This window comes from Eleutherodactylus coqui, chromosome 8 (assembly GCF_035609145.1).
Source record: "Eleutherodactylus coqui strain aEleCoq1 chromosome 8, aEleCoq1.hap1, whole genome shotgun sequence".
Lineage (NCBI taxonomy): Eukaryota > Metazoa > Chordata > Amphibia > Anura > Eleutherodactylidae > Eleutherodactylus > Eleutherodactylus coqui.
In genome coordinates, this window is record NC_089844.1 from 148,724,094 (window position 1) to 148,735,121 (window position 11,028).

General features: G+C 47.0%; 1 protein-coding gene across 2 annotated transcripts; it reads left to right on the forward strand.

Annotated features, from left to right (window-relative positions):
• The first annotated feature begins 117 nt into the window (after positions 1–117).
• ATPAF2 (ATP synthase mitochondrial F1 complex assembly factor 2) lies at positions 118–10,942 on the forward strand. 2 transcript variants are annotated; one of them, XM_066576673.1, is made up of 10 exons: positions 118–254; positions 425–523; positions 2,335–2,490; positions 2,611–2,655; positions 4,907–5,052; positions 6,299–6,396; positions 6,580–6,660; positions 6,736–6,848; positions 6,969–7,084; positions 10,069–10,942. In XM_066576673.1, exons 3-10 carry the CDS (start codon positions 2,367–2,369, stop codon positions 10,204–10,206), a joined length of 861 nt encoding a protein of 286 aa, XP_066432770.1. In that variant the 5' UTR covers positions 118–254; positions 425–523; positions 2,335–2,366; the 3' UTR covers positions 10,207–10,942. The 2 variants fall into 2 exon arrangements, with proteins under 2 accessions (XP_066432770.1, XP_066432769.1); XM_066576672.1 differs by lacking the exon at positions 425–523.
• The last annotated feature ends 86 nt before the right edge of the window (positions 10,943–11,028 follow it).

Consider the following 11,028-nt stretch of genomic DNA (forward strand, 5'->3'; position numbering starts at 1 on the left):
TGCCGCCCCGCCCATTCTACTAGCAGCCTTAGGATTGGCGAAGACGATGACCGAGGGACGCCGGGAGATGTAGTCCTCGTGGCCGGGAGCTGAGGCTGTGATTGGTGGAAGGCTGGATGTGACGTAGCAGGACAAGCCAGGGTCAGCAGCATGGCTGCGCCCAGAGGACGAGGCGCTGGGAGGCTGATGTGATGCAGCATGCCGCCTGATGTCATCCATACTGGACGTGGATGCGATCATCACCCCCTGATCAGGTGCGAGGAGGCCACCGGCTATCCCTTATCAGTCACGTGGGCTCACGATGACTCCCCCAGTAGTCACATCCCCCCCATCTCTCAGCCATTAAAGGGCTTCTCCATTATTAGACCGTCATTATTGTAGGGAGGAAAGTTCTGTAACTTTCTAATATATATATTTTTTTCAGGATTTCTGCATGGTGTCAGTGAATGGAAGCCATCCAGGAGCTGCAAACCCTGCACAGAACTCATTCTTCTTATCTGAGGGTTCCTTACAATTGCATAAGGTCCAGACACTACATTCTGAGTTTGAAAGGGTTTTCCAGGGAAATACTACTGCTGACCTGCTCTCGGAATCGGCCGCGGTCCACCACTGGTGCTTGCTGTCACCCCCGCAATACACGGGGGTCGGAGCGGAAGCAGTTGGCTGTGACCCCAGTTAGTGGCTGGCGCATCTAACTGCAGGCAGGGGTCTCATTAAAATCAATGACCTTTGCACCTGCAGTTACAAGCAGTGGCCACTACATCAGGGTCCGACTCCTGTGTATTGCAGCGCTGACAGCAAGTGCCAGATCAGCTGATTGGCCGCAGTACCGACCGTCAGACTACAGCCGATCCTGAGGATAGGTCATTAATAGTATTACGGATGCAGAAATATGGCCGTAATATACTTGCCTGAAACTTATGATGCTCCAAATGTGGGTCAGTAAACCCCGTGGTCGGCCCAGGACACGCTTGTATTACGGATGCAGAAATGTGGCTGTGATGCGCTCCTCTGAGACCGGTCTCATAGTACAACTAGACTTTAAAAAAAAACAACTTCTGCCATGTTGTAGTGATGCGGTAAGGGACGTAACTTGCAGTGCAAAAAATCCACTATGGGTTCTGCTGTGAATGTCAGTCTATTCACTGATGGCGAAATCTGCAGTGAAGAACGGCAACATAAATTGACACACTTTATGGATTTTAAAGGGTCATTAATAGAGATGGGCGAGCACCAAAATGCTCAGGTGCCCGTTATTCGAGTCGAGCATTTTTGTAATGGCTCTCTCTCTCTCCCTTTCCCACCTGTGGACATGCGCACGCTGGCATGTCACAGCGGGGAGGGGTTGAACACGGCGTGCTGGTCGCTCGAGTAACAAGCACCATCGAGTATGCTAATACTCGGACGAGCAGGTTCGCTCATCTCTAGTCATACATCTTTAACGTGTCAGGGCAGGGGCGTAACTATGGGGGATGCGGTTGCACCCGGGCCCAGGCGCCATGGGGGGGCCAAAGGGCCTCTCTTCTCCATATAGGGAGTCCAGTACTATGAATAAAGCATTATATTTGGGGGCCCCAGATGAACTTTTGCACCCGGCCCCTGAGCCTTTAGTTACGCCCCTGCATCAGGGACCCCTACCGATCGATAAAAGAAAGGGGCAGAAGCACTCATCTGCTCGCTGTGGCCATTTGTCTTGGCCTGGAGTGGTGTATAGAAAGTCTTGAGTCCGTACACTGCTTGCTGATCACAGCTAAAGAAGCACAGCACTCGCCTAAATTCCTCTGCCCCCTCATTTCACTGATACCACCTATCACTGAAATGAGGGGGCAGAGGAATTTAGGGTTTCAGCACCAGACGCCTACCAATCAAAACTCCTGACATGTCCAAACTTTTAGTAGTTACCCTTTAAAATCCATAAAGCGTGTCAATTTCCATGTGGATTTCCTTCTGCAGTGTGGATGAGATTTGGTAGAATCTGATCCCCTTTGCTGCTACTGTCATATGTTGTGGACTTTCTATACTCAAATCCATGGCGAAAAAGCCTCAGCATTCCCAATCCAAGTGAGTATATCCTATGGGGGGCTGTCCTAGATCTAGACATGAGCACCCCTAAGTATAATAATGGCTTGGAGGTCTTCGTGCTCTATAAGCTGCGGTGATGCTGTGTCCACAGTGACCTCGTCATTTGCCTGAACTGTGTAGTGGTGATATTCTGTTCCTATGGACCCAACACGCAGGTACAATGTAGAAGGTCTGGTTCCCGGATGGCGCCGTTGCGGCCTAGAGAAGCACAATCTAATATTCATACTTTGTCCTTTTTTTTCTTTCTTTCAGTTTCCTTAATTAATTGCCCCAAACCAATAACAATGTTGCCGAGCCTCCACCGTATCTTCTCGGCGCGGCCAGCGTTACTAAACAGCGGTCGGTTGCAGAAGTTATGTTCACTGGAAAACCTATTCATGCAGAAGAGGTCCTATGCTCCCTCTACTGGTGAGTACGGGGAAGTGCAGGGCAGTGATTGTTATAGAGAGACCTCCCTAGTTATAAATGGATGTACATGCGGATCGCACATTGTACTCTGATTTCCGTTTTTGTTTTCTGATGTTTTAGAAAGAAAGAAGTTCTATGAAAGTGTCAGCATCTCTCAGGGTGAAGGTGAGTGACGCATGGGGGGGGTTGAGGTGTACTGTCCTCCACTTCATTAGGGCTCCTTCACACTGGCACTCACGATATTGAAGCATGAAAATCACGGCTTTTTTCTCGCGATTTTTGAGCGTCAGAGCTGTTTTCTCGCAAAAACATTGTTGCCACTTGCCATTTTCTTGTGTGTTTTTTTTCACGTGATTGTGCCACGTTTTCTTTAGTGCAAGAGTCAATAGGACTTTCTAATGGTAAAAACCCATCACATGAAAATTGCAAGTTTGTGCTTTGCGATGCCATAAAAAAAAATCTCTTTTGGGATACGTGAGATTAAAAAATGCAGAAAGGACATGCCGCAACCTTTTTTTCTCGCAACATCGTATGACTGAAAACATCGCAAATGTGAAGAAAACCATTGAAAATCACTGGTTTCATAATTCTGCATTTTCACTCACTCTCACATCGCTCAAAAAACGCACGACTTTCTCGCAAGTGTGAAGGCGCCCTAAGTGAGAGAAACTATAGTGTGTTGAACACCATCATGTTCCACACTTCATTTTCTGTAACTTACTTGATACACTAGTTAGATATGTTTGTTCAGAAGATTGCAAGACCTGAAGAAGAAGAAACTGACCTTGGCACACAATGGTGTAGCTGACAGCTGACTAAATATGGACTTTGTCTTAGAAATATATTAGTAAATAGAACTCTTTATTATCAGTTTTAGTTTGTTTGATCTTCTATACATTAAGACCTTGACTAACTAAGGCCTAATGTCCACGGGAAAGTTCGGGCCCACGTGGATTCTCCATGCAGAATCCTGCCGCTGATCCCTCCTTTCCTGCAGACATAAGGCCAGAAAATCCTTATTACTTACCAGTCCGGACGCTGTGGATCTCCCCTACGTCGCGGCCGGATCTTCTTTCTTCGGCCCGGCGGATGTGCTCGGTACACCAGCAGTGCGCCGTGCACATTTTTTTTTTTTTTAATTTCTGCTTTCCCGCGCTTCCGAGGCAGAGCAGAAATTCAGCTGCGGCTGTGCCGCGGATATGGACGGCATCCATAAGCTTCAGTGGAAGCCGCGGGAGCCATCCGTGCGGAAGACCCGCAGGAAAATGGAGCATGATGCGATTTCCTTCTGTGCGTGCGACCCGCACACCGGGAAGAAATCTCATCCGCATGCTTTTAGCTGCCCTACGGATACTAATTCATCCCTATGGGCAGCAAGACGCACGGATCTCCCATGCAGGGGCCACGCGGACATTGGGCCTAAAGGTGCGTTTAGACAGATGATAGCACAAAAGATGGCTTTTGAGCGATCATTTTGCATAAACTGCTGATTGGTACTAATGCCTATTAGTACCAATTAGCAACATGCAAGCCACTGGAAGCTGAATTTATTCAGAGGACCACCCACTGTTCTCTGAATAAATTCTCTTTGATCTGCCAGCGGGGCTGACAGCTGAGAACGGCTGAGACAATGCAATCAGCTGTTATCAGAGGTCTCTAGGCAGAGCACAGCGTGCAGTCCATCTTATCAGCTGTTCTGCTGAAGGACAGTTTTCAAGCCAAACTTAAATCTGTCGTTCGGCAGAAAACTGAAGGATGGGCACATGTACACGCAACAATTATCACTAGAGATGAGCGAGCACGCTCAGTAAGGTCAGTTACTTGAGCGAGCCTCGCTCATCTCAAGTAACTGCCTTCTCCTCCGAGCGTGCTCGGGGGGCAGCGGGGGAGAGCGGGGGCGGGGGGGGGAGTGATCTCTCTGCCCCTCTCTCTCCCGCCGCCCCTCCTGAGCACGCTCGGAGGAGAAGGCAGTTACTCAAGATGAGCGAGGCTCACTCAAGTAACTGGAGTAACTGATCTTACCGAGCGTGCTTGCTCATCTCTAATTATCGCTCAAAAGACGTATTTTGAGCAATAATTGTATCTAAATGGGACTTAAGCTTAGGAGTACCTAAAGATTACTAATTAATGATCTCAGACAGCGCATGACCAAAAGACCGACATCACTACAGGAGCAAAAAGGCGTAACAAGTTATGCATCTGTAAATCGGGTGACTCTTGATCACCTGACTTCAATGTGTTTGTCTTTAAGGATTATATATTCTCTGGCTGTTTGACAAATAAACAGAATCATTTGTGATGTTTGTAGGGTGGTGGATGAGTTCCTACACTAGGATGACTTTGCATCGGGGTCTCCCCATTCTCAGGGATTCCTACCCTTCAGTGGGATTATTTTACTGTTTTGTGTAACTTTCAGGTGGATTTGAGATTAACTTGGATCGTAGAAAGTTAAGGACCCCTCAAGGGAAGATCTTCACTGTCCCAAGTGAACCCCTAGCAATAGCTGTGGCGACCGAGTGGGACTGTCAACGCGACACCATCAAATTCTTCACAATGCACCTGGTAGCCATCTGTCTATTTCATATCTATCCACCCTGTATCCATATATTCTGTATCTATCGATCGATTGATCGTCTGGAAAGTCTTCAGACCCTTTCACGTTTTTACATTTTGTTATGTTGTGGCCCCATTGTTTTTGCCCATCATTCTGCACTCACTACCCCATAATGACAAAGTAAAAAGAGAATGTTAAAAATCTTTGTAAATTAAAAAAAAAAGAAACTACCATTTTGCTTTGACATAAGTAATCTCACCCTGTACTCAGCACTTAGATGAAGCACCTTTTGCAGGGATTCCAGCCTCCAGTCTTCTTGGGTCTGATGCCACAAGGTTTACACACCTGGATTTGGGGATTTTCTGCCATTCTTCTCTGTCAGGTTGGATGGGGGGCTCCTGTGGGCGCCATCTTCAGGCCTCTCCAGATATATTTGATTGGGTACAAGTCAGGGCTCTGGCTGAGTCACTCAAGGACATTCACAGAGTTGTCCCTAAGCCCCTCCTGTGTTGTTCCGGTTGTGTGCTTAGGGTCATTGTCTTGTTGGAAGGTGACCCTTCTGCCCTGTCTGAGGTCCGATGCACTCTGGATCAGGTTCTTATTATGAATATCTCTGTTCTTTGCTCCATTCAGCTTTCCATCAGCCCTGACTGGTCCCCCTGTCTACTGCATGATGCGCCACCACCAGGTGTCACTGTAGGGATGGTGCTGGGCAAGTGATGAGTGGCGCTTGGTTTCCTTCAGACAGAACACTTAGAACTGAGGTCAAAAAGTTCCATCTTGGTGTCCTCAGACCAGAGAATCTTGTTTCTCAGTCTCGGAGTCCTCTAGATGCTTTCTGGCCATAAAGCCCAGATTGGTGGAGGCTGCAATGATGGATGACCTTCTGGAAGTTTCTTCCATCTGCACACAGGATCTTTAGACTTGGCCGGAGTGCCCATTGGGTTCTTGGTCACCTCTCTTACCAAGGCACGTCTACCCCGATGACTTAGTTTGGTGGGTCAGCAGCTTCAAAAAGTGAAAGGCTCTGTAGACTTTCCAAATGCTCTTGTATGGACGCCATAGAGAGAGGTCCTGCACTCTACGAGCCGAAGTGGTGTGCCGCTAACAAAGAGCTCTCTTGCACTCACTCTCTGTCACTGTCTCTCTCGCTCTATCTATCTTTATATCACATCTATCTCGTATCTCTTTGTCTCTCCCGATCTGTTTGTCTCTTTAACCCCCTAAGTCCTCTTCCTTTCTCTGACTCTGCAGACCACGCTGTGTAACACGGCTCTGGATAACCCGACACAGAGGAATAAGGAGCAGCTGATAGGAGCCTCCTTGAAGTTCCTTGAGACAGACACAATATGGTAAGTTGTAGCGGTCCCACAGCACGCTCCTCCGTGAAATACTCTGTGCTGCTGTTGCTCATTGCTCCTACAGCCTGTTAGTGTTCTCCTACTTACCCCATTGTCACCCTTGTCCTCGCTAACCTCACCATACGAGAGGACGGATCGCTGTTCTACGAGTACTAAACCCATCTTGTCCTGCAGCTACAGAGTAGAGGAGCCGCCTGGACTCGTGGAGCTGCAGACAAATGAATGGGACCCTGTACTGAAATGGGCAGAAGGGAGGTGAGAGGTGCCATGCCCTGCTTGTATACACAGCTGTGTGTGGTCTGTGCCCCCTAACCCGAGTTTGATCGACAGGTACGATGTTGTGATCGGCTCTTCCACCAGCATCATGGGTCCAGTTATTCCTGATGAGACCAAAGAGGTGTTTCTTCGCCACCTTGCCTCCTACAACTCTTGGTCACTACTAGGTAAGTGATGCCGGGGCATGTCCACCATGTTCTCAGTCACTGGCTGCTGCCAGGACACTTACGTACATCTCCGCCATGGTGGCAGTGCCATCTATTTATGTCTTGCTTTCTGCTCCTCAGGCATCGAGTTTATGGTTACTCAACTGAAATCCCTCATACTCGCCATGGCCCTCGTAGACCGATTCCTGACCGTGCAAAAGGCCGTAAAGTTGTCCCGCCTGGAGGAGGAGTATCAGGTACCCCAGACCCCAGCACTGTGTGAATAAGTCTTTGGTTTTACCCTTTAGGGGTTTGTCATGTAGTAAAGTATCCTCTCTGGTCATTCTCCCATAGGATCTGGGTTGTCGGACCACGGCCCTCCTCGCTAGTCACTATAAAGGGAGGGGACACAAACTTCTAGCTAGTGGGATACATTTTCACATTCCATTACTGACATTATGACAGTAAAACTCTGGCATTATGTATAATTGCAATGTGGGGCTTATTTACTGTTCCGTTACTTATTTAAAGGGGATTTGAAAAATTGGGGAGAGGAAGCAAATGGTTAAGAATAACAAACTAAGTTGTACTATGGATCAGTGCCACCGCTGTTCACAGCCATGCAGGGGTGATAGGTCCGTATTCACATGTGGCTGCTGCAATCACTGGCCTATGCGGTTTTGAGCTGTATATCGCGGAGGTCAGTGATTGGCTGCAGTCTTTTACTTGGCTTCTCGCCGTCAAAAGTAGCGACTTTAGCTTAGTTTGTTAATTTTAACTGTTTCTTGCCCTATCCAAAACTTTTCAATAACTCTGAAAAACCATTTAAACGGTCTTTCTGAGACTAAGATATTAATGAACTATTCTCAGGATTGGTCATCAATATCAGATTAGGGGGGATTTGATGTTTGAAGTGGCTGCAATATTCAAGAGAACATCGCTGCCGCTTCAATGCAGACCAGGCACAGCGCCATACATTTTATAGCGGCTGCTCTCAGGTCATGTGACATCACTGGTCTGAGAAGAGGCCATTGCACGCATGCAAGTGCCATGGTCCCTTTAAACAGCTGACTGGTAGGGTTCCCAAGTTGCTGACCCCCAACAATCTGATATTGATGACCTATCCAGAGAATAGGCCAGATCAATATCCAATCAGTGGCGGTCCGACTTTAGGCACCCCACGCAAAAAGATGTTGATTGAATGGAGATTTCATGTAACAGAAATCTTAGTAGTACCAAGGGCTCTGATGTTGTTACAAAGCATTCATTCTGCTAAACAATAGTGGTCCCAGATGACAGAAATCCCCAATGTCATCTCCTCACCTGTGACATTTCAGAAGATCATTATGACCAGATTTCCCCCCTTTTAAATGGGTTTTCCAGGACTTTATTATTGATGACTTATACTCAGGGTTGGTAATCCATAGTTGATTGGGGGGAGTCCACTGCTCGGGATCCCTGCCAATCGGTTGATCCTCCGTCCCGCTGTCCGTGAAGTGGGGCTAGACGTCATCCTTGAAGTGTAATAGATGGGAGCTATACCTTCCATTACACTTCTGCTTCCTCAGTAGTAAAAGCCTGGAATACCCCTTTAAGTCTATATTGTAGCTCCAGATGGCGAGAATATAACGCCACTGTGCAACAATAACTCATTCTATTGTATCCGAAGTAAACAAATCTGTGTGGTTGTGGCACAATGGGATACCACAGCTTTCCTTCAGTGTCCTAAGGCAGTGGCCGCAGACCTGTGACTCTTTAGCTGTTGCCAAACTACAGCCCCCAGCTTGCCCAGAGATCAAATACATTTCATGAAAATTGGGCATCATTGTCTTAGGGTATCAGAAGAGAGAATGTGCAAAGTGTTCTGCTTCTATTCGGCCTCTACGAGGAGAGGGGTTATATGGAGGTATTCTGCCTCTACGAGGAGAGGGGTTATATGGAGGTATTCTGCCTCTACGAGGAGAGGGGTTATATGGAGGTATTCTGCCTCTACGAGGAGAGGGGTTATATGGAGGTATTTGGCCTCTACGAGGAGAGGGGCTATATGGAGGTATTTGGCCTCTACGAGGAGAGGGGTTATATGGATGTATTCGGCCTCTACGAGGAGAGGGGTTATATGGAGGTATTTGGCCTCTACGAAGAGAGGGGTTATATGGATGTATTCGGCCTCTACGAGGAGAGGGGTTATATGGAGGTATTCCGCCTCTACGAGGAGAGGGATTATATGGAGGTATTCCGCCTTTACGAGGAGAGGGGTTATATGGAGGTATTCCGCCTCTACGAGGAGAGGGGTTATATGGAGGTATTCCGCCTCTACGAGGAGAGGGATTATATGGAGGTATTCCGCCTTTACGAGGAGAGGGGTTATATGGAGGTATTCCGCCTTTACGAGGAGAGGGGTTATATGGAGGTATTCCGCCTCTACGAGGAGAGGGGTTATATGGAGGTATTCCGCCTCTACGAGGAGAGGGGTTATATGCAGGTATTCCGCCTCTACGAGGAGAGGGGTTGTATGGAGGTATTCCGCCTCTACGAGGAGAGGGGTTATATGGAGGTATTGCGCCTCTACGAGGAGAGGGGTTATATAGAGGTATTCCGCCTCTACGAGGAGAGGGGTTATAGGGAGGTATTCCGCCTCTACGAGGAGAGGGGTTATATGGATGTATTCCGCCTCTATGAGGAGAGGGGTTATATGGAGGTATTCCGCCTCTACGAGGAGAGGAGTTATAGGGAGGTATTCCGCCTCTACGAGGAGAGGGGTTATAGGGAGGTATCCCGCCTCTACGAGGAGAGGGGTTATAGGGAGGTATTCCGCCTCTACGAGGAGAGGGGTTATAGGGAGGTATTCCGCCTCTACGAGGAGAGGGGTTATAGGGAGGTATTCCGCCTCTACGAGGAGAGGGGTTATAGGGAGGTATTCCGCCTCTACGAGGAGAGGGGTTATATGGAGGTATTCCGCCTCTACGAGGAGAGGGGTTATATGGAGGTATTCCGCCTCTACGAGGAGAGGGGTTAAATGGAGGTATTCCGCCTCTACAGAGGCCTATATGGAAGTATTGAAATAGTACAAGCGGAGGGGTTATACGTAGGAGAGATTTCCATATAATCCATCCCTCCATAAAGCTGCACTACCTCCATATAAGCCCTCTCTTGGTAGAATATCTCCATATAACCAGCAATAATGTGAATTTTGTCGGCCATGTATGATGGATATCTAACCCATTAATCTCTCTGGTCACAGATCCACCGCTGGGGTAACGTGGAATGGGTTCATGACTACGACCTGCATGAATTACAGGCCCGCACCGCTGCAGGCACCTTGTTTGTCCATCTCTGTTCATCAAGCTCCAATATTAAACACAAACTACTGCAGGACTGACCCCGGAGATCACAATGACCCACAGACCGCCTCGACTATCAGACTTCTCATCAACCCTTATAATGTACCGTTAAGCAATGAAAAATGTCACAGGTTCCTAAGCAGTCTTCTGAAAAGTCTTGTTTAAATATGTTTCTATTGTTTTGTGTACAAGGCGCCTATACAAAACACTGCATCTCCATGGTTACAGACTACAAACAAACTCTGTAGTCAGCTATCCCATTTCTTGAGAAAATAAATTCAGTAGGTAAGCAGACTGTAAGGGAACAATAATCAAATGTAACAATACAGGATCAGGTTGCAAAGGGTTTGTTTGTAGTCTGTAACTATGGAGATGCATTGTTCTGCATAGGAGCTGAATACACAAAACAGTAAAAAAATGTAATCAAGACAATTTATAAAGTTTTTTTTCTCTCTTTTTTTTTTTTTTTTTAATACAGATACACTGGAACACAAAAAAAGGCAGAAGTAGTAACTCTTCCCTTTGGGAGGAAGAAGAAAAGTTAAGCATTTCTCAATGAGCTGGTTTATCAGAAGCTGCTTCATTGTGAATAGTAGGGGAGGCTACCAAATGGCAGCTTAGTACTCAAAAAAACGCACAAACACTTTTTTGTTATAACAGGCGGAATTTTCCTAGTTGGAAATATGATAAAATCCCATTTTTTAATTCATTTATTCTTTTTTATAACTTATAACTATAATAAATAACTAAAATGAATAAAGGGTTAAGGTATAATGTACGGCGTCACCTCTGCAGCTTATGTGATGATTTGGGGGTTTTCTCTTTTCAGACACATCACTGACATATATATATATATATAT

What these genes read in the sequence shown, in the direction of transcription:
- ATPAF2 (XM_066576673.1), top strand. Translation starts at nt 2,367, where the DNA reads ATGTTGCCGAGCCTCCACCGTATCTTCTCGGCGCGGCCAGCGTTACTA. An exon ending in AATTCTTCACAATGCACCTG is followed by an intron (nt 5,053 to 6,298) that starts GTAGCCATCTGT and finishes CTGACTCTGCAG; the next exon opens with ACCACGCTGTGTAACACGGC. An exon ending in CTGAAATGGGCAGAAGGGAG is followed by an intron (nt 6,661 to 6,735) that starts GTGAGAGGTGCC and finishes TTTGATCGACAG; the next exon opens with GTACGATGTTGTGATCGGCT.